The following is a 23,739-nucleotide window of genomic DNA, read 5'->3' on the forward strand; positions in this document are numbered from 1 at the left end:
GGTACGCCAAAGAGAAGTTGTAAAGTGCTTCCTTTAAGTGAGAAGGCACGTGTATGTGTATGTATAGGAAAAAACATAGTATATATAGGGTTTGGTATTATCCAGTTTGAGGCATCCACTCAGGACCTTGGAATATGTTCCCCATGGATAAGGGGGGACTACTGTACCATATAATATGTTAGGAGGTGCTAAGTGCTAAGTAAAAAAATTACTTAGAGTGTTGTTGAGTTCAGCCTGGGCAGAATGGGGCACTGTTGATAGTGGCCCTGGGAGGGGTAGCTGTTCATGTGCTCTTTGCACAGAGATCTGAAGGGGGTGTGGCTGGAGGTGGTCAGGTAAGCCAGGGAGGAGGTGAGGAGACCTGGTAGGCGGAACAAGCTTGGGGTGATTAGAGGCCTGGCAGGGAGCCAGTGTGTCTTTTGTGTGGATTAAATATGAAAAGTCATACGAAGCGCTTGACACAGACGCACTCCATGGTGGGGGTACTGTGCAATAGCATAGTCGTTGTGGAGAGAGAGGCAGCACAGCAGAAACTCCAGAGCCCTAGACTGCCAGGGTTCCATGCCTGGCCCTGCCATTTATAAAGTTTGCGGCGTGGGCAAGTTACTTGACATCCCTGTGTCTCGGTTTCTCACCTGCAGATGAGGGCAGTAACAGTTCCTCATAGGCTGCTTGTTACCCTTCCGTGGGTTAGTGTGTGTATGCATCTAGGACAGGGCCTGACATGTGGGAAGTGCTATGTGCGTGTTTGCTGTAAGTGTTAAGAGACTGACACCTTGTGTGAGGGACAGCATGGCCTCCTGAGCGGAGCACAGCCCCGGGACATGGAGACCTGGCTTCAGAGCCCTGTATCCGCCCCTCAGGGCGTTCTCACCTGTAAAGAGGACCGGACAGTGTCTGCCTCCAGGACTTGTGGGGAACATCAAATGATGTCATCCGTGCCGATGACAAGCAAGCTTCCCGTTGTGGTGGAGCTGACAGTGGGGAGGGCACGAGCAGACGAACAAGGTAATTTCTGTAAGTACCATGAAGATCGTAGGGCAGGGTGGTGGGAGGGAGAGCAACTTGGGGCGGGAGGGACGGCTTCAGCGATGGGGTCCAGGCAAGACTTCTTAAAGGCTGTGACATTTACCTGAAACCTAAAGGAGACGAATAAAGTGGGTTCTGGACAGAGCTGTGGGCAGGCTATTCCAAGGGCAGAGGAAGTGCAAAGGCCCAGAGGCAGGCAGGAGCATGGCACGCTTGAAGCACTAAAGGGAAGCCAGGATGGCTGGAGAGCAGAACAAGGGAGACGGTCGGAGGGGGGTCAGGAGGCTGGCAGGGAGCAGCTCAGGGTTAGATGTTAGTCCTTGTCAGAGTCTTTGGCAATTATTCCAGTGCAGTGAAAAGCCACTGGGTGTATCATGTGGAAGGAAAGCTTCGAACAGGTTGTTTGGCCCAAATTGGGTGCTCATTAACTGGGAACCATCAATACGCACTTAGGAGCACATGCCCGGTGATCTCCAGAGGCTGGGGAGGAGGAAAATGAAAACTGCTGGGTTTGTTTTTCTTTTTGTGTGTCTGTGACAAATTCTTTTGTTTAAAGCTGGAACTCTATTGTTATATAGGTTAGGAATTTGCACTCTAGTATACACAATAGAATTGCCCACTTGGAGCCGTTCTAAACTCTCGTGTTCAATTGTATCAAAGGTATTTTAAAGGTCAGGGGGCACTTGGAGAGGATGTGGCGGGAAACAACCGGAAAAGTAAAAGAAAAGATAGTCAGGGTCTTGTTTATCAAGTTGCCCTGCACGGCACTAATGAATGTTTAATAAATGCCTTTTGGTGCTGACCTCTCCCTAGGTGTGCTATTTGCATCAGTACACAAGGATTGGGGGTGAGGAAGGGCCAGCATCTCCTTACGGTTAATAATTCTTTCCTCCGATCCTCCCAGTAACCCTCACAAATGGAGAGTCACAGTGTAAGAACTGTAAGCATACCAGCTGTGACTGGGGATTGCACTTTTAAAGCTCTCCATCAAAAGGGAGAGTTACATTGACAGTGATCCTTGCATGGTATCTTCACATCATGAGGACGGAGACCCCGGAGTTGGAATCATGCCGTACACAGGCTGGGCAGCCATACATAGCTGTCCTGTCTACAAGAAAGCTTGTGTCTTGACTGTAGACTGAATGTGTCCCCGTAAGCTACATCTGTTGAAATCTAATCCCTGATGTGACAGTATTGGAGGTGAGGCCTTTGGGAGCTGATTAGGTGAGGACAGCAGAGCTGTCACGAATGGGACTAGTGCCCCCATACAAGAAACCTCAGTGAGCTCTTTGGCCCCTGAGAGCATCTATGAACCAGGAGGCAGGCTCTCCCCAGACACCAAATCGACTGGCACCTTGATCTTGGATTTCCCAGCCTCCAGAACTATAGAAAATAAACTTCCATTGTTTGTAAGCTACCCAGCCTATGGTGTTCTATACTAGCAGCCTGAATGGAGTAAGACAATTTCCATTTTCAATTAAAAAACACATGTCACTTGAGGCCCAGTGAGGGTAGATGGCTGCCCAAGACACATGCCTAGGATTAGCAGAAACAGGATCTAAACACAGACAGCACCTAGAGAATAATGGCTGCTCCTGCCCCTGGCTTCTCGTGGGGAAAATGGATTCAGGCAAAGGAAAACAAGACGGGGGAGAGAATGTTGAGGGCTGTGAGGGGTGACGCCTGAGAAGAGATCAAGGAAGGAGCAAGTCATTCCGACCAGGGGCCTTGACCAGGACCAGAGTTTGAGCAGGACATTGGCAGAGGAGTTGGACTCAATGGCAGGGTGGGGGAGGGGCACCCCAGAGCCATTTGGCCCCATCGTTTCACAGGCGTGTTCCTCAGCCACATCCCAGCTGCAGCTGCGCTTCGTCCATAAGCTGACAGCTCACACCCATAATTCATTCATAAACGTTTGTTTCCATCTGAATCACCAAACGAATGCATCTACGGATGGCAGTGTGCGCGCCTCGCAGGGCACTGATCCACTTCAAGGATTGGCACAGGGAGGCTGGCCGTGGAGTTTTGATGCCCGTGGTTGAGGGAATTAAGTGCCCTGAGCAGTTGCTTCCTAAGGCTTTCCAAGATGGGAAATCAACATCATCGCCTGCAGTCTACAGATAAGGTTGGCTTGGGGGATCTGCGTGCTCCAGCTTAAAAAGGTGGTACTTTCCCAGTGGGGGGGTCTTTGTGGGGAAAGTCATATGGAGGATGACAGTGATGGTCATCGTAACAATAATCGTAACAGCAGCTAACGTTTACTGAGCGCTTTTTATGTTCCAGGGGCTGTGCTGGGTGTGGTAGAGAAATCCCATCTTCTCTCCCTTAGGATTAAGTTCTGAAGGCAGCACCTGAGACAAATAGTTATGTCTATCCCAAATTCCCCTTGATAATCCCTTAAATTGTCCATAAAGTTCAGGGCACATGGTGATGTATGGTCCCGAACAGTGATATTATGTATAAATATGAACAGTATGATTTTGCCTAAAGGAATTATCAGTCATTCTCCCACCTCTGGGTCTGGGACGTTGAAAGCGGGGGTAGGTAGATTCACCCAATGTTTAAAATTTTTATTTCTCTTCCCCTCTTCTCCATCTCGCTCTCCCTCATCTTTTTCCTCCCCCTCATCTTTTTGCCAAACACACGTACAGAGTGCCAGAAATATATATACACATTCTAAGAAAGGAAAACTGTATTAAAATTGTAATAATATATACCGATAACAAAAGATGAATACAAGTCACCTTTGACTTCTGCAATTACAAGAGTTGCTCAAAGTGGTTACCATCAGCGTCCAGATACTTCTGATTACAGCGAACTACTGCTTGAGCAACGTTGACGAAAGTGTCCACTTGTATACAAGTTTTTGGCATCCACAGTATTTGAATTCCCCTAGGTTAAATGCACATTTAATGTAACTCCACTCTCTCTCACTTCATCCTTACAGCAAGCCTTAGCAGTCAAATGCTGTACTATTACTGTCATAGTTTTCCTAAGTCTCAGAGACATTTAGGCACATGCTTGAGGTTGCAGAGTTCACAGACTGTGGAGCCAGAACATGAACCCCTAGGCTGGGGACTTCAGAGCCTGTGAGCTGGTTGTTGGGAAGGCAGGCGAACTCTCCCTGGGGGCTGCCATTCCTGTTGCCATGGCCTCCTTGGCCCCTGCAGATAATTGCACTGGAGTGTCAGACCCAACTAATGATCCAGCTATTACCAACTTGGGCCTCACTTTTTAAAATAAGTGTTTCAACTAGTCTGAGATTTAATAGCCGATATTGTATGCACATTAAACACCAAATGATTGTTAACATATTTATTGAAGCTTAACAGGCATCCAGTATATAAAAGATGACTCTCTTATATGGCTGTCAGACCTCAATAAACATGTTTAATAATTAATCGGCATTAAGAAAACATAATTGTGTGATTCTAAATTAAGTGTTCAGTGAAGCATATTGTGAATGGAAAACCACAGTGGTGTTTTATTACTTAAAGTTCAGGCTGTCAGTCTGGCTTTTCATATATCAAGAAAAGAGCCCTACTTTCAAAGCCATGTTGCAGGCCTCCTGTTGCCTCATTCCAAAAAAAAGCAGGAGACTACCTGTTCCTAGACCCTTTGATTTGAGAAATATTTCTTATTTGGTTAGCTGTTTGTCTCTCTGTATACCAACTTGGGGTTCTGAAAGTCCTGAACCAAGAAATTGTGCAACATGGAAAAATTTTCACGCAATTTGCAGCTTTCAGTTGAATTAACCAGTGCAGCCACCCCCCTCCCACAAACACACACACACCTGCCACCCCTAATACAGTCAATTCTCATTATTTACTGTAGTTATATTCTCTACTCTCACTGCGAACACTGAATTAGCAAATACTGAACCACTGTTCCTAGGGGAAATACAGGATTAGATTTGTCGACCTTGAGAAAGAAGATGCCTACGGAAGACGAAGGGCTCTTGTGGCTAACCAGGCTCAAATTTAAAAGCAGAGCCTAGCAGCTGTTTCTAAGTGGGCCTCTCATGCAAGCCACCCTTCCAGGAGAGGCCTGCACTGAGCTGCCTGCCTGCACTGTGTTCCTGCCATCAACCAACCCTTACAGAGGAGTTCCTGGAATCATATTTCAACCAATAGGACTGAGAATTTCCACATCCAATTGAAGCTGTGCAGCTATATCCTCCATTAGCATCTTTACCAACCAATCAGAGCAGCTCTATTCTGATCAACAGGACAGTGCTTTTTGGACTAATCAAACTGTGAGGATTTAGACACTTCATTTGCATGAGGATGGACCTATCAGGGTCCAGGGGTGGGGACTTCTCTCAATATTAAAGTCAGCTCCCCTCTGAATCAGAGAGTGCACTTTCCTTTTCCACTGAAGGTTGAAGATTGAGTTTCCTGGCTGGAGCTGAAACACTGAAGACATCTCCCTGTAGCAGGGCAGAGTGGAGTTGCCTCACCCCAGTTCTGCCTCACCCCTGGTCCGCCTCACCCCAGGTCCGCCTCACAGCTGTGCTGTTCCACAGCAGTGCTGATTCATAATTGATTGGTAACACGACTGCGCTGTTCTCACAGCCATGCTGTGTCACAATTGAAATATTTGCACTAAATAAAGTTTCCTTCGTCACTGTCACTGTGCTCCAAATTAGGGACTCCTGTTGGTGTTGAATTAACGCCAACAACCACTGATTGACAGGTTCCTCCCAGCCTCTGGTCACAAAGTTTTTGTCAACGGATCAATGTGTAACGTGTTTTGTGTGTGTCTCGTTTCTGCTTAAAGTCACAGTATTTCATGTATATTGTTGACTCCTTAACATTGAGCTTACTAGCACTGTAACTCACCTGAATGAAGCTTACCTAACACGTGCATTTTCTCTACGATACGTCACAGTCTTCTAGGGCTTAGGAACACTAGACAGCACTTCAGCACTACCCGTGGGGGCCGTCTTAAACAGCAAAACACCAACAAACAAGCTTGAAAATGTGAGAAAGAAAATGGGACCACGAAAAAGACGCCTGTGTACAGGAGAGAGCTAAAACAAGAGGCAGAGCATCACCTTGCTCAACCTCAGGAACCTGGCTGATGGACGAGTCACAGTTTTTGCAACTCTGCGCTTGTCCTCACATGTTTGCCCATGATTCAAAAGTACCGTGAGTGGTGATTTTGAGATTGCAAATAAATTTGTGCCAATTCTCAAATACAGAATCCCTGAGTAATGTGGCTCAACTATAATCAGTTCCCATGAAGTACAGCCCTCTGTATACATCCTCTGTCAGGACTTTATATAAGCCTGTCTTCTGCCTGGAACATTGTCTGCCCAATCTCACTGATGCGTTAGTGACTAGAAGGTGCACAATAAGTATTTTGTCCTGTTCAACTGAGTAGTTTGCAAATAAGGACTCAAACTTGATGCTGCTTGAAATGCTCTTTACTTTTCTTTAATGATTATCTCTTTCAAAGTTCATTGCTGTTATTTATTATTTCAATCTAGTTAATAGTCTACCATGGCCTTTAACTTTCTATCTCTCACCTGCCCATAAATCCTTCAGAGAATTGAAAATAAAGCCACTTTCTCTACTGGCAACAAATCCCTCAAAATTCATGCAGGAACAAGGAAGAGTGTGCCTCAAGCAGGCACTGCTGGCTGAGATGGATCTGTGTGACAGCAAAAAACTGTCCCCAGGATCTCATCTATGTATGAAGCCCATCCACACACACCCAACAGGGAGGCAGGGGAGTCAGGCTTACATCCTCTTTAGAAGAAGTATCTGGAATCAGTGCTGTAACTGTAAAAAGTTGCTCTAATAGCAATCTGCTTGGCACTAATGGGCACAGAAGGGATTCTCTGGGACCACTGGATCTTCCTAGAATCTTGCATAGTTCCCATCGTGGTCCTACCTGGAAGGTTTGGAGCTGCACATGGGGCTTGCCCTGGAGTTTGGGCAAGCTAGGGATTCCGTGGGGATCCTTTGGAAAATTCCATTTCTGAAGACTGGAATCTTATCCCTGAGGATTTAAAAATATATAAATAGATGACATAAAAATGGCGGTGTGAAGTGAGCCTCTTGAAATCTATCCTGGAATTTACAATGAATTGAACAACTATAAATCCACAAAGGACTCCCTGCACAGCAGACAGGCAAGATGAAGAGGCCAACTACTGAAATCACCTAAAGGTGGGCGAATTGTGCGAACTGGAAGGTGGGAAGGGAGAAGTGTGGAGACGGGGCTACGCGGGCACAAGACGCAGACCTAGTTCAGTGCTCCAAGCTCGCTGCATCCCGGAACTACCGCAGCTGCAGGAGAGGGAAGAACTCGGACCGCTAGGGCTCCGCTTATGGCCCACAGGGCTGACGGGGCAGCATATAACACAGCTGAACCCAACGCTCACGGCAGAGACTTTGGAGCAAAGACTGAGGGAAGAGGACTGAAAATAATGGTTTAAGCCCTCACTGCCGAGCAGAAAATGAACTTAAAGACATGGAAATATGTGACTTAAATGACAGAGAATTAAAGATTGCAGTTCTTAAAAAACTCAACACTATGCAAGAAAACACAGACAGGCAGTTTAATGAATGCAGAAACACAGTCAAAAAACAAAATGAACATTTATCAAAGAGATAATGTTTTGAACCAAATAGAATTTCTGGAGATTAAGAACTCAATAAATGAAATGAAGAATGAAATAGCCAGCTTAGGTTGTAGAGTTGACCAAATGGAGGAAAGAATCAGTGACATCGAATATAGAAATCTGGAAATGATGGAAGAAGAAAGAGACTTGTGACTTAAAAGAAATGAAAGAACTCTACAAGAACTTTCTGACTCCATCAGAAAGAGCAATATAAGAATAATCGGCATACCAGAAGGAGAAGAACGAGAGAAGGGAACAGAGAGCATGTTCAAACAAATAGTCAATGAGAACTTCCCAAACTTGCGGAAAGAACTGGATCCTCGAATCCAAGAAGCAAATAGAACACCTAGTTACCTCAGCCCCAACAGGCCTTCTCCAAGGCACATTGTATTGAAGCTGTCAAAAATTAACGACAAAGAAAGAATCCTCAAGGCACCCAGGGAAAAGAAAATGGTAACCTACAAAGGAAAGTCCATTAGATTATCATCAGATTTTTTCAGCAGAAACTCTACAATCCAGGAGGGAGTGTAATCAAATATTGAAACTATTGAAAGAGAAATTATGAGCCAAGAATAATATATCCAGCAAAGATACCCTTTAGATATGAAGGAAGAATAAAGACGTTTCTAGACATACAGAAGCTGAGGGAATTTTCTAACACACGACCTGCACTGCAAGAAATACTGAAGAAGGCTATTTTACCAGCAAAAATAGGGATAATTAGTGACAACCAAAACACAAAGCGGGGAGAATAAAGGCCTGAACCAGAATATGGGAATGGAGAAAGTAAGCATGCTGAAGAAAATGGAATACTCTAAACATGAAGCTTTCTTTTACATAAACTTAATGGTAACCACTCAAAAAAATCCAGAACTGAAATATATAACATAATAAAAGAAACAGAGGGAAAAATCATAGAATATCACCACACAGAAATAATAAACAACAAAAAGGCAAAGAAACAATGGAGACATAGTCTTACCAGAAAACCAAAGATACAATGATAGGAAATCCTCACATATCAAAAATCACCCTAAATGTAAATGTGATGAACTCACCAATAAGAAGACATAGAGTAGCAGATTGGATCAAAAAACTAAATCTAATCATATGCTGCCTCCAAGAGACACATCTCAGCTACAAGGACAAGCATAGACTCAAAGTGAAAGGGTGGAAATTGACACTCCAAGCAAATGGTACCCAGAGAAAATCAGGTGTAGTCATACTGATATCAGATGAAACAGACTTCAGGATAAAAAAGGTAACAAGAGACAAAGATGGACATTTCATAATGATAAAGGGGACTATACAACAAGAAGACATAATAGTCATCAATATTTATGCCCCCAATCAGGGAGAACCAAATGTACCAAACAACTACTAACAGAACTAAAGGGAGACATTGACCATGGATAGATCATCCAAACAGAAAATAAATAAATAAATAGCAGCCCTAAATGACACATTAGATGAAATGGATATAATTGACATTTATAGAGCACTTCATCCTAGAACATCAGACTATACATTTTTTTCTAGTTTACATGGAACATTCTCAAGGATAGACCATATATTGGGACATAAAACTAGCCTCAGCAAATTTAAGAAGATTGAAATCATACCAAGCATATTCTCTGATCACAAGGCTTTGAAATTGGATATCAACTGCAAAAAGAAAGCAGGAAAAACCACAAATATGTGGAGATTAAACAACATACTTTTAAAGAATGACCAGGTCAAAGAAGAAATAAGAGGCAAGATCAAAAGATACATAGAAACAAATTAGAATGAAAATACATACTACCAAAATTTCAGGGATGCAGCAAAAGCATTTTTAAGAGGGAAATTTATATCATTACCGGCCTATCTCAAGAAACAAGAAAAATCCCAGATAAATAACCTCACGTTACACTTTAACGAACTAGAAAAAGAAGAACAAATAAGACCCAAGGTCAGCAGAAGAAAGGAAGTAATAAAAATCAGAGCAGAACTAAATGAAATAGAGAACAAAAAGACAATAGAAAAAATTAATGTGACAAAGAGCTGCTTCTTTGAAAAGATTAATAAAATTGACAAACCCTTAGCTAGACTCACTAAGATAAAAAGAGAAAAGACACTAATAAACAAAATCAGAAATGAAAAAGGGGAAGTTATCACGGACACCACAGAAATACAAAGGATCATCCAAGAATAATATGAAGGACTATATGCCACCAAATTCACTAACCTAGAAGAAATGGACAAGTTCTTAGAAACATATAGCCTTCCTAGGCTGAATCTTCCTAGATTTTCCAAAGAACTGGAAAATCTAAACAGACTGATCACCAGTAAGGAAATTGAATCAGTCACCTGGAACCTTCCCAAAAGCAAAAGTCCAGGACCAGATGGCTTCACTAGTGAATTCTACCAAACCTTCAAGAGGATCTAAAACCTGTCCTACTCAAACTCTTCCAGAAAATTGAGGAAGAGACAATACTCCCTAACTCATTTTATGAGGCCAACATTACTCTGATACCAAAACCTGCTAAGGATAACACAAAAAAAGAAAACTACAGACCAATATCTCTTATAAATACAGATGCAAAAATCCTAAACAAAATTCTAGCAAATCGAATACAACAATGCATTAAAAAGATTATTCATCACGACCAAGTGGGGTTCATCCCAGGGGCACAAGGATGGTTCAACATACGCAAATCCATCAATGTGATACATCACATAAACAAAATAAAGGGCAAAAATCATATAATTATATCAATTGATGAAGAAAAAGTGTTTGACAACATACAACATCCATTTATGATTAAAACACTTAATAAAATAGGTATAGAAGGAAAATATCTTAACATAATAAAGGCCATATATGACAAACCGTCAGCTAATATCATAATTAATGGTGAAAAACTGAAGCCCTTTGCTCTATGTTCAGGAACACGACAGGGCTGTCCCCTAACACCTCTGCTTTTCAACATAGTGTTGGAAGTCCTCGCCAGAGCAATCAGGCAAGACAAAGAAGTAAAAGGTATCCAAATTGGGAATGAAGAAGTTAAATTGTCACTCTTTGCAGATGACATGATGCTATATATAGAAAACCCTAAAGACTCCACCAAAAAGCTATTAGAAACAGCAAACGAATACAGTAAAGTTGCCAGCTACAAAATCAATGTACAAAAGTCCATTGCATTCCTATATACTAACAATGAAATCTCAGAAAAAGAAATAAAAGAAAAAACAATTTATTTTGTAATTGCAATAAAAAGAATAAAATACGTAGGAATAAACTTAACCAAGGATGTGAAAGACCTATATGCTGAAAACTACAAGACATTTTTAAAATAAATTGAAGAAGACACAAAAAAATGGAAAGACATTCCGTGCTCATGGATTGGAAGAATCAACATAGTTAAAATGCCCTTATCACCCAAAGCAATATATAGATTTAATGCAATCCCCATCAAATCCCAATGGCGTTTTTTAAAGAAATAGAACAAAATAAATTGTAAGATTTGTATGGAACCACAAAAGACCCCGAATAGCCAAGCAATCCTAAGAAAAAAGAACAATGCTAGAGGTATCACACTCCCTGACTTTAGCTTGTACTACAGGGCAACAGCATGGTACTGGCAGAAAAACAGACACATAGACCAATGGAATAGAATTGAGAACCCAGAAATAAACCCACATAAACATGGACAGATAATTTTTGACAAAGAAGCAAAAAATATACAATGGAGAAAAGACAGCCTCTTCAATAAATGGGACTGGGAGAATTGGAAAACTACGTGCAAAAGAATGAAACTGGACTGCTATCTGTCACCATGTACTAAAATTAATTCAAAATGGATCAAAGACCTAAGCATAAGACCTGAAACGATAAACCGCACAGAAGAAAACATAGGTACTAAACTTATGGACCTTGGGTTCAAAGAGCATTTTATGAATTTGACTCCAAAGGCAAGGGAAGTAAAAGCTAAAATAAATGAATGGGACTATATCAAGCTTAAAAGCTTCTGCACAGCAAAAGAAACCATCGACAAAATAAAGAGGCAAGCAACTGAATGGGAGAAGATTTTTGCAAACAGTGCCTCCGATAAGGGACTAATATCCAAAATATACAAGGAACTCATACAACTCAACAACAAAAAAACAAACAACCCAATTGAAAAGTGGGCAGAGGACCTGAAGTGACATTTCTCCAAAGAGAACATACAAATGGCAAATAGACATATGATAAAATGTTCAACATCACTAATCATCAGAGAAATGCAAATAAAAACCACAATGAGATATCACCTCACCCCAGTCAGAATGGCTATCATCAACAAGACAAATAATAAGTGTTGGAGAGGCTGTGGAGAAAAAGGAACCCTCATACACTGTTGGTGGGAATGCAGACTGGTGCAGCCGCTATGGAAGGCAGTGTGGAGATTCCTCAAAAAATTACGAATAGAATTACCATATGATCCAACAATCCCTCTCCTGGGTATCTACCCAAAAAATCTGAAAACATTTATACATAAAGACATGTGTGCTCCAATGTTCATTGCAGCTTGATTTACAGTGGCCAAGACATGGAAACAACCAAAATGTCCTTTGATAGATGAATGGATAAAGAAGTTGTGGTATATATACACAATGGAATACTATTCGGCGGGAAGAAAAGATGAAATAGTACCATTTGTGACAACACGGATGCATCTTGAGATTATAATGCTAAGCGAAATAAGTCAGATAGAAAAAGCAGAGAACCATATGATTTCACTGATATGTGGTATATAAAACTGAAAACAATAAAAGAACAAGACAAACAAATGAAGGAACAAAAATTCATAGACATAGGCAATAGTTTAGGGGTTACCAGAGGGTAAAGGGGAAGGAGGGGTCCTAGAAGGGGGTAAATGGGGTCTAATATACAGTGATGGAAAGAGAACTGACTCTGGGTGGTGAACACAGAATGTGAGATATAGATAATGTATTACAGAATTGTACACCTGATCCTATGTAACTTTACAAACAACTGTCGCCCCAATAAACTTTAATTAAAAGAAAACATGTAAATAAACATATGTTATGAAAGCCATGTGTACTTCTTTTAAAAGTTAAAAAACAGAGAAAAGAACTGATAGCATCCACAGTTTCTCCATTACCTAAACATACACATTTTCATATCTGGGGTATTTGGTCGTTTTTTATTTTCTTTTGCACGTGACTTCTGAGTATAATTTTAGTCGTACTGCATATAAAAGTTACTGCTCTGCTTTTTTCCCCACCTAACATGTCACCCTGAACTTGTCTGTGGTATCACGTAGTTCACATCACCCTCAGTTTAAACAGCTACAAACTAGACCATTGAGTCATTGAATTATAGTTTGCTAACAATTCCACTCTTTCAGACATTGTTTCTAGCTTTGTCCCCCCCACCCCACACACACACACACACACACACACTATTTCTGTAAATAACAGTGGAATCTACTTTCTTTTTTTCTCCTAAAACTAGTCCCTGTCTGGGATTATTCTTAGCCCAGATTGTCAGAAGTAAAGTTACTGGATCATTGAGTAGGCACGTTTTTAAGGCCCTTGATAATATAGCCCCATTTGTTAAGAGTATGGAAGCGTGCCCATCTCAGCGTGTGTTATTTTTTAATATCTGCTAAGTTTAAAAGAAACCCAGTTTGTTTCCTCACCATGGCTATGCGGCATAGGTCATCTACCTTCAAATGCCCAGGCCTCTGTTCCTATTAGCCTTATACCCTGTATGTATGCACACGTGTATGTGCATGCATGTACAAACTACAGTATAATTTTTTTTTTAATTCATGATGTTGGCAAGAAATGTCTTTGTCTTGTCCATTTCTCTAGCATTTCTTGAAAAACCTCCTAAAAGTATGCTTGGGGTTTTGTTTGGATCTATTCGTTTTAAATATCTCTCATTCTCTCTCTCTCTCTCTCTCTCTCTCTCTCTCTCTCTCTCTCTCTCTCTCTCTCTCTAATGGAAAATGCAGCTCTTGAGGATGACAATTGCCAAACAGAGGCTCGGAGATGAAGAAATTGGCGTGCGGCACTTTGCAGCTCATGAGCGTGAAGACTTGGTTCAGCAGCTGGAGAGAGCAAAGGAACAGGTTATTGCTAACATCTGTTAGGAGTGAGGGATGGGTCTGCACAGCTGGATGCGACAGAGGAGAGTAGACTGTGTCCCTGTGGCTCAGAGAGTAGGGGGTGCCTGGGATGAGAATCAGAGGAGGAGGGATACAAACTGAATGCTTTTCCTTCTTCGGTACTTCACTAGGTTCCCAAGCTTATTCTGGCTTCCAGCAAGTCTGCCCTCTTACTTTTGGTGCCCTTGTTCTGAACACAACAAGACACCCCCTACCCGCCGCTGTACCCCCACCTCCACCCTTGCCCTTACCCAGGATAGACAAGGAGGCAAAAAAACGTGACAAACTGGCCTTAATTTGCAAGTTTCCGCTGAAATGCTGAGCAATGCTTTTTAGGCAAAACCTCAACGGGTACAGAGCCCTAGTTAGGGAATAGCTACAAGAGCCTAGAAGACTTCACTATCCCTGTTGCTAATTGCTTTTGAAGAGCTGAACAAGATTTCTGGGTCTAGAGTGGTTTGCAAAAGCATGTATTTGTAAGGCACTAGCTGTTCCCGCTGTCTGGATTTGCCCTCTCCGAGCCTCTGGCTTTAGGGCACGCTGCCATTGTAAGGGATCGCTTCTGGTTTTGCAAGCTGCCGCATGCATCCTATCTTAGATAGTAAGTGTCTGGCAGGAAGTTGTCCCTGTCCTTTTAGCTTTTATCATATTCCGGGGTGTGGTGCTTGTGATTTTATAGCATGCGGGTGGTATTAATAAGCTCTCTAAAAGCCAGTCGACCAAGTGGAAGGCTCCATCTCCGGCCGTAAAGCCGGCATCTTTAGGACACCTGGAGTGAGGGCACTTCCTTTGGTTTCAGATTGAGTCTCTGGAGCATGACCTACAGGCCTCTGTGGATGAGCTTCAGGATGTGAAAGAAGAACGGTCTTCCTACCAGGACAAAGTGGAGAGGCTCAACCAGGAGCTAAACCACATCCTGGGTGGGCATGAGAACCGTATCATTGACGTGGACGCCCTGTGCATGGAGAACAGGCAAGTGGCCAAGCCCAGGCCTGCCCTCGGGCAGAATGCTAGCTCTCCACAGGCCTGCAGGCTGGGAGTTATTTGCTGCCCTATTTACCTTTGAGAAAATTGCCTTACAATGAAAGGAAAGTCACAACCCCCAAAACATGATATTAATGTCACGTATTAGTTGTAACAGTCAGAAAAGAAGTACCACACAACTACACACCTACATGCATACCCTTTTCTCTCTCTCCCTAGTTGGGCGAGAAGGGTAGGGAACCAGTGAAAGCTGCTTGTTATTGCGATCAAGGAGAGAGAAAAGAATAAGAAAATAAATTGAGAAATTCCCTTGGCTGTTTCTTTTCCCCGAGGCAAATTCCAGTGTGTGTGTGTGTCTGACTTAATGTTATGTCTGGTGTCGCCTCTTCCCGCCTTCTTTCCCAGTGGAATCATCTTAATGAGAATTATATGAAAACTGTGTTGATATCCCTTAGGGGATCTCTGCAGAGGGTTCTTCTGAAGTGGGGTTTCTGTGATTTGGGCATATTTGACCTTGATCGCATCCATTTAAGCAGAGGTCACAAAGACGCACTTTTCTCTGCCTCCCTTTAGGTGGTGAGAACGCATCATGTGTAAAAGATGGCTCTTCAGGCATGTGGTTTTCCTTTCTTCTCTCCTATCTGAGTATATGTTTTTTTACTGTGTCTCCAAACACTTTCTAGTTGTATCTATTTTTTTCTAGGTACCTTCAAGAGAGATTAAAGCAACTTCATGAAGAGGTCAACCTCTTGAAATCTAACATTGCCAAATACAAGGTAGAGGAATCATGACGACAACCATGATGATTCACTATTATACCTCTAAATGTCATTCTATTTTAATTCTCTTTTATGTGCCAAAGATATTTTAGTGCTTCCCTGCCCTCCCAGAGAGAGACCAGTAAGAACTCCACTAAGGGTAACTGGTAAGAGTTAAGTCCCCAACAACAAAACACAACAAAACAGCTTTTGCAAGATTTCCTTCTGTTGCTGTTATCAGGATAGGGCACACCGAGACCCCCAGAATCTGGACGTGGCCACTTGACAGCCTCGGTCCAGATGAAATTAGGCTTCTTACCCAGCTTGTCTATAAAACGTTCTATCATCAAATGCTGTTTGTCTCATAATCATCCATAAGAAAATGGTTCCGAGCGATGAAGAAACGAAGATTGGGAAATCACAATCTAAACAATAATGTTCACGTCACACTGAAAAGGCACAGTGTTTAAATTCTCCCCACTGTTATTTAGTCTAATTCCAGCACCATTAGTTTGATAATATCTATTTCTGCAGATGTTACTTGTAAATGTTATAATTAGAAAAATCTCCTGGGTTTCTCTGCTTTGAAAATAGATTGATTTCTCTTCCTGAGGGTGAAGTTTTACAGCAGTCTAGATGCTTGGGAGAGACTTTTCATTTTCCTGGCTTTTGACGTTGGCTTTTTTCTCAGAAGTCTCCATGCTGTTCCCCCTTTCCATTCGGTGGGGGCCACACTTTAGTTTATACCAGTCTATATGTATATAAATGCAGCCAAAGAAGAATACAGCTTTTAAAAATGTATAATTAATACATCATTTTGAAATATGTGCATATGCGTTCATTTAACATTTATTCAGTTCTGTGTGCCACGCTCGGGCGATACAGTACATATCAATTTCAATGTAAGAGTCTCTTCAACGAATGACACTTAGGTGGCACACATGCACTTCCGTTTCGTGTGTCCATGGCAGATATCACTAATTGACTGTGACTCTTTTTCCAGTCCAGCCACAGAATGATCTTTTGGATGCCACTAACGATCTTTTGGCATTGGTATGAAAGCAAACCTGTTCTCTATCTCGTGTCTGTTTGAAAGGGGTTTTATAACTAGTGACTTCGCATATTAGACTGAGTTCTTGCTTCAGATTTAATAATTTAACAAATATGCATTGAGTGCCTTTTATATATATATATGACAAACGCATTGCTGTCGTTCTGCTGGGCACCAATTTTTTGGGGAAAAAACAAACAAAACTCTTTACCAAGCCCATAAAAATCCTAGCTCTTTGGCAGGGACTCAGAATTTTCAAAGGTGGGCCAGCATTTGGAGTTTGCAAAGGGATCTTCTGTGCTGGATTGGAGGATGCATCTAATCGTAACTAGGTGTTTTTCCATTATTGGCTTTTTGACGGAGGTTTTTATTTTTCTCCCAATGCTGCTTTAGAATGCTCTCGAGAGACGGAAAAACTCAAAAGGCCAGGGTAAATCCAGCAGCAGTGCTCTGACTGGCGTCCTCTCTGCAAAACAAGGTAGGGTTCGTTCTCTGGGAGGGACCACGTACATCACAGAATGCTGGAGCTGACAGTCCACATTGCGTTTTGTGGACTGGGAACTGAGACGATCCTTAGAAACGTCTGCCTGCATCAGAGTTGCCTGGAGGACTTGTTAAAACACAGATCACTAGGCTCCCCACTACCCAGAGTTTCTGATTTAATAGATCTGTTTGGCCCAAAGAATATGTATTTCTACAAAGTTCCCAGGTAGTGCTGATGCTGGTTTGGGGACCCTCCTCTGAGAACCACTGCCTTTGAGATTTTCCTAATGCGTGGCCCTCATTTACATCCCTTCCCCTGCGCTGTGCTCTTCTCCCAAGAATGTTTTCCCGTCTCTGATCACCAGTTTAGTATCTCCGAGTACATGTTTCAACCTCATTGAATGTCTCTTTTTCCTGGCCTCTATGATCAGAACAGAAAAGTTTCATAGCTGCTGAGTCATTTTATCATGGAACATGTGCCTTTTTCAAAGAAGCATTTATTGATTGCAATTTTGTTCCTCCTTCTTGTCGATTCCGATGAAAAATAATGATCTCCCAAGAACAGTCCAGGGGAATAAATAGCTGAAAGCTTGCTTTTGACACTTAATATTTGAGAATTCAGTTTTAAACATTAGCCTCAATTTGAACATGTTCAACTGGCCCACTTTTGGGTTGTTGGCAGTGCAGACCAGCAACAGTCAGATGGCAGTCTTAACCAGCGCTCGAGTGGCTTAAAAAAAAAAAAAAATTCTGTATCTGCAGCCTGCCTAATAACCAGGCACTTTTCCAAGCAACTTCTTTTTTTCATTCCACTAGAAAAGAACACCCTAGAATTGTTTTTTAAAAAGAAAACTACAATACTCTATAGAAATGTGAAGTAGCCCATCTGAGTTTAGCTTTGGATACCCTTGATAGCATAATGTCTTTGAATGAGGAGACCCAGTCTTATCACTGCCATGTGGACTGTTAGCCATTCTCAAACATCGTGACAGACCAGTAAATCTGACTCAACCTTTCTAGATAACCATTTGGCAACCTATTATGAAATGCCTTAAACTGATCCCCTTTGAGCCAACAAGAAATAATTCTACATGTGTGCAAACATTTTGCTTCAATAAATTTCTTCCTATATCAGTTATAACAGAAAACACTGGAAACAACACAAATGTCCAGAAGTGATTAATCATTATATATCTATACATGAACTACCAAGCAGCCATTACATGTTATGTTTTAGGAGCTATTCATGATAAGGCATCTGGTTAAGTGAAAAAAGCAGAGCTTTCCCCAGTTTTGAAAAAATTTGTATAACTACATATAGTCGTATAGGAAATGGTGTTCAAAACTATACAGTGATTTATACTGTTTCTTTTTTTTCTGTCTGGTGGGAGTACAAGTGGTCATCTTTTTGTGTTACCTCTTAGTTTATCTACGCTTTTTTAAAACGTGCATATACAAAATATATTTTATAGTTTAGATAATCTCTGTAATTATCTTGCTATCCACTGAGGGCACCACACTCTGAGAAACTCTGACATTTGTCATTAGCGTGGCTGTGGGATGTTCAGCCAATGTTTTTAATCCATCTGCACCTTGCTTCCCTGTGCATGAAATGAGAATAAATAAATACTACTCCCCAGGTGGATTTTTGTTATTGTTGTTAATTTTAAGTCTCAAATGTGTTAGTCAATATGAAAGTGTTTTCAAACTGTAAAATACTGGACACATGCAACAGATTATTATCCTTTTAAAAATTGTTGATAGAAGTCCATGAGACTTCCAATTTAACCTGCGCACTGATTTTTATTTTGTTTTATTTTTGACACTAGGAGTGGATTCTTCAATACAACATAGTAGCATTAAGAAGCAGGGGATCTGTCATTATCCAGGAAGAACTGACACTGCTTTTCCTTCCAGATGAATTTAAGACTGAATTGTAAATTTTATATCCCACCTAGTTCAGGATCTGTTATCTGAGGATCACGGATGTAGTCTCCCAGCAACTCCACAGTCCATTTCTGATCTGAAATCTCTGGCAACGGCCCTGTTGGAGACGATCCATGAGAAAAACATGGTCATCCAGCACCAGAGGCAGACCAACAAGTAGGTGACCGGACTCTTGGGTGGAGGGTGGGCAGGAGAGATGTGAGGTGATGGCAACTGGGTGGGACTACAGGGTTTCAGGGAAGGGGGTGAGGGCTCTCAACTCTGGAGGGCAACTTATTAAACTAGGACTATATTTCTGCATTATGACAGCACCTTGGTTATCAGCTGGAGTCAGGCAAACAAATAATACTGGTCACTGTTTATTGAATGCTTCCTCTGAGCCACTCACTGAGTCATGCATATTACATGGGTGATTTCAATAGTACACTTCCCTGGGTCACTTAGCCTACTTCTCCCCAGGTCTCCTTTAGGGAAGATAACTCCTGAGTGCCATTTGAACCTACAGCACGACCTTGAGGGGCTCTGAATGCCAAGCATCACCTCAAAGGCAGGTGGGCCTACAAGGGAGTCTCATGTCACTCTTCAAAATCAGCACAAAAGATAGTGGAAAGGAACAATAATTAAAACACAATGTCTTATTTGGTTATTATAAACATATTAACTATGTTGGGCAAAATCAAGCAAATTCAAGTAAAAGTAGCCGTTAGAGAATACAGAAGCAAAATCGAAAGTGTTCAGAGAATGGCGAATAAACAATAACTTAGAGCAGCAAACATTGCAAACAGGGGTGGCTTCAGTTGCTCAGGGCCCCGTGCTCAGAAGGGCCCTGCACTTGGTCTAATGCTGCTGCCACCATCTTGAAATTCTTCAGTATTTGTGAGCAAGGGGGCCCCACATTTTCATTTTGCACAGGGCCCTGCAAATTATGTTGCTGGCCCTGCTTATACCATCTACAGGCGGAACCCAAATGAAAGTGTGGAAGAAGTGAGGCGGGCACCAAAAGCCTGGGCTTCCCACAAGAAAGGGAGGAATCAGGAATCCAGGGGCCTGGTGAGGCAACTGGAAAATGATTGAGAGTATTATAAAAACAAAATAGGAAAACGAGAAGACAGGAGTGAAGGGAAGATCGCGCAGGAGATTAAGATCTATATAAAAGAAGGCAGAGAGCAGTGGAGGGAGTCTGGGCAATCTCAAAGGGATGACAAGGGTAATTTATTGACAGAAGAAGTTTCAAAAATTCTTTTTAAAGAAATCTTAACCAAGGAATGAAACAGCCAGAGGCTGAAATGCCGATGTGTCTCAGGGGAGGGGCGAGGAGTGGGGAATCTCCCCAGAATAGGGATGAGATCTAATTTATTCAGGCAGAATCCCTGCAACCTCAGTGTTCCCGTCTTTGTCCTCACCCTATAAAGTACCTTGCAGGGCTCTTCCAGACCTTCTTGGATCTTCTAAATGCTAATCTGTTCTCAGTGGGTGACCTGAGCCCCTCTTTTACTGAGAAAACAGAGGCTGCTCATCATGAGCCCCAAGGCTTGCTGCCCCCTGTGAAACCAGTGTCTCCCCGCTACACACACACACACACACACACACACACACACACACACACACACCCTCACCCTCTCCTGTCAGGGAAGCATGCCTGCCAGCAGCCCTGTTATTCCAGGCCATCTTCCCTCCTCTGGAGACTGCCTGGCTCCCCTGTGACCTCTTCTTTCAACCTCTTCTACCTCTGTCCCCCCTCTGGCTTCTGCCTGTCACCTAGAAACTCACAGCTCTTCCTGAACCCCCAAAACCTTTCCTTAATTCTGCAGCTGCCCCCTCAAAGTATATTCTGGAAGCACCTATGTTAGAATTATTTGGAAGGGATGCCTGTTGAGAAATACAAATTCAGGGGGTTCAGGAGGGAATGTAGGAATTCTGGACTTTAGCAAGCCCGGGTGATTCTATGCACAGGAAAGAAAGATCAGTTCAGCTTTAATACCTCCCAAGACCTCTTCTGGCATTTTCTACTTTAGTCTTCCTTAGAAGGTCACCAGTACCCCCAAACCTCACCTTCTGTGTCTCTTTCTTCTATAATTTCTCTACATCCACATTCCCATCTGGAAGCCCATCTTTTTGGATTGCTCCAACTTTCTCTGCTGTCTCAATCCCTCCTCCCTCTCCCCTTCTTCCCCCTCCCTCTACCCCAGGTGCCCTCCTCCACTTTTCTTTGTTGTCAGGTCTCAGTTTTTCTTAGCCCACCTGGAGGACCACATTCCCCCCCTGTCTTTGCCTCTCATTTGCTGCAGACTCTTCTCAGAACTCTTGTCCCCACCAAGTGCAAGACCCACCTTTCCAACTGGACCGTCTATTCTTTAGTATGTTTTAAGACACTTGAAACTGCTTGTATCCTTTCACCCAGATGGTCTGCTTCTAGGAATTTATTATAATGAAAAAAATCAGAGTAATACCCTAAAATTTACACATAGGTGGTTCATTGTGGATTCATTTATAATAAAAATGGAAACAACCCAATGTTTTTTAATTGGAGAATGATTAAGATTATAGTAATTCCAACAGGTAGGATGCTATGTAGCCATTTATAGCATGATTTGAAGACTATTCAATGGGCTCTGCCCACCATCCTAATACCCAGTGTGACAAATCTCTATAGCACTTCAGTTTAAGTTGTCCCAGGGCCAGAATGTTTGTCCATCTCAGTCACTGTTCTCTCCTGGTATGTAGGACAATGCTGGGCCCACAGTGGGTGCTCATGACTATTTGATGAATGGATGATTGAATTATCTCCTATCCTTTGGTTCCTGTTCCCTTAATACAAACATCCAAATGGTCGTTGAGCTTTATGGTTTTCATGCATTCATTTACTCAATATATATTTCCTGAGTGTTAACCATGGGCCTTCAGTGTACATCTCCTACCTGCCCCCTCTGTTTTCTTCCTATCAGACCACCACCTCCTCCTTGGGAAGACCCTTCCATCCACCCTCCAGCCTCAGACTGCAGCCATGCCTCCCCCACCACCTACCTAGGCACTCCCACACCCCCCTGCCCACTACAGTTCTGATCATGACACAAGTCTCTGCTGAAAAGCCAGGCTGAGTCCCCACTGTCTGCCAGACGCGGTATCCACACTGCTGTTGACCTGACATTCCCACCTCTCTAATGGGTTGATTTCCTGATGCATCCCTAACATGCCCCGCTGCAACCATACACACATTCCCACGTTCCGTGGGCTCTCACCTCTTTTGAGAAAGATTGACATTTTCATTTTGCCAGGTTTATTTTAGCTTTAATGCATTTTTTCATTTTTAGCAATTATTTAATACTTTAGAACCATCTCGTGGTTCAGATTTTAAAAGGTTAGACAATAGACAGCAGGTCCTTGAATAATGTCATTTTGTTCAACGTTTCGTTATAAGGTTGATGACTTGTGTAAGAACTTAACTCTTGTTTATGTCAGTTATGCTATGGTAAAATTGGCTTTGTTTTATGTTGTTTCACTTAAAGTCAAAGAACTTATTGAGGATGTTAAGTAAGAAGTTACTGTATCTCAAACTGCTACCAGTTCTCAGTCACCCAATTCTTCTTCCTGGAAGAAACCACCATTCCTCATTTCTTATGGACCCTTCCCAAGACTGCATGTATACACAAATGCATTACCTACATATATTTATATAGACATAAATACTCATACATACAAATAAATATAGATATTCTATGGGGTTTTTCTTTGTTTTTTGTTATTTACAAATAGTAGCTAGTATACACACAAAAAAAGTTTTTTCATTGTTCTGTACTTTCCCTGTAACAGTAGCTCTTGAAGACTGCTTCATATCAGCACATAAAGCACCTAATACACCATTTTTAATACTTAGAGGGTCTTAAGTTTCATATTTTCAATGCATATTTTATTTGGGAGCATGTAAAGAAACTAATTATACAACAAATGGAGTGGGGGCTAAGAATAGAGTCTGTGTTTCGTCTGGTTGCTGTTATATCCCCCATGATTCAGCCTTCTGTAACGAAATTGATAAAATAGATTTGTTTTGGTGGAGCATGATACGTAGGAATAAAGACATTCTGTGCTGTAAGTGTGTTTTCCACTGCCTGACAGTTACCGCCCACCTCTTAAGAAGGTTCAGTGGAAGCCATCTTGAAGAATTGATGAGTAAACCTAGGCCTTTCCATTTTAAGAAGATGTTCAATTAAAAGGCATTTTGCTTGAGGTACTCGTTACCAGAGAGTTGGCAGTTGTCTGATTATTGCTGAAGAAGAGATGAGGTTCACTTGTCTTGTAAACAGATGGCAAAGCATTGCTAGATGAGGCAGATATTACAGTGCTATTTCACTAAACACCACACTTAGTTCTCCAGTCCTTCCCAGCAAACCACCACTTTGCCAGTGGTGGGGTAGTGTTGGGGTGGGTTTCTGAGGACATGATGGCCTTTTGCTACCCTTCCTGCTATGCCTTCCTCTTCCCCTCCCATGGCCAATGGTAAATGCCTTGGAAGTTCAAGATCTTGGTGGCAGCATGAGCTGTCACGGATCAGAGCAGAGATTCAAACGAAGGCCACCTGGGTAGAGGTGGGGGGCAGACTTATCTTCAGGTCTGCGTAGAGCCACAACCACGTGCTTCTTCTTCAGGCCCTGGCTCTCCAAAGGACCCTCACACAGGGATCCCTGCTCCCTGTGTTGTCCA

General features: G+C 42.2%; 1 protein-coding gene across 3 annotated transcripts in view; it reads left to right on the top strand.

Annotated features, from left to right (window-relative positions):
• Window positions 1-23,739, top strand: part of CCDC149 (coiled-coil domain containing 149) — a 98,625-nt gene that overhangs the window by 55,112 nt on the left and 19,774 nt on the right. For all 3 annotated transcript variants that reach the window (XM_074321903.2, XM_074321912.2, XM_074321918.2), the window contains exons 5-9: window positions 13,666-13,782; window positions 14,618-14,790; window positions 15,506-15,578; window positions 17,005-17,089; window positions 19,053-19,197. In XM_074321903.2, the coding sequence (XP_074178004.2) occupies window positions 13,666-13,782; window positions 14,618-14,790; window positions 15,506-15,578; window positions 17,005-17,089; window positions 19,053-19,197 (593 nt within the window). The remainder of the gene's footprint in view (window positions 1-13,665; window positions 13,783-14,617; window positions 14,791-15,505; window positions 15,579-17,004; window positions 17,090-19,052; window positions 19,198-23,739) is intronic.

This window comes from Rhinolophus sinicus, chromosome 1 (genome assembly GCF_057876585.1).
Source record: "Rhinolophus sinicus isolate RSI-liver-muscle chromosome 1, RSI-T2T, whole genome shotgun sequence".
NCBI lineage: Eukaryota > Metazoa > Chordata > Mammalia > Chiroptera > Rhinolophidae > Rhinolophus > Rhinolophus sinicus.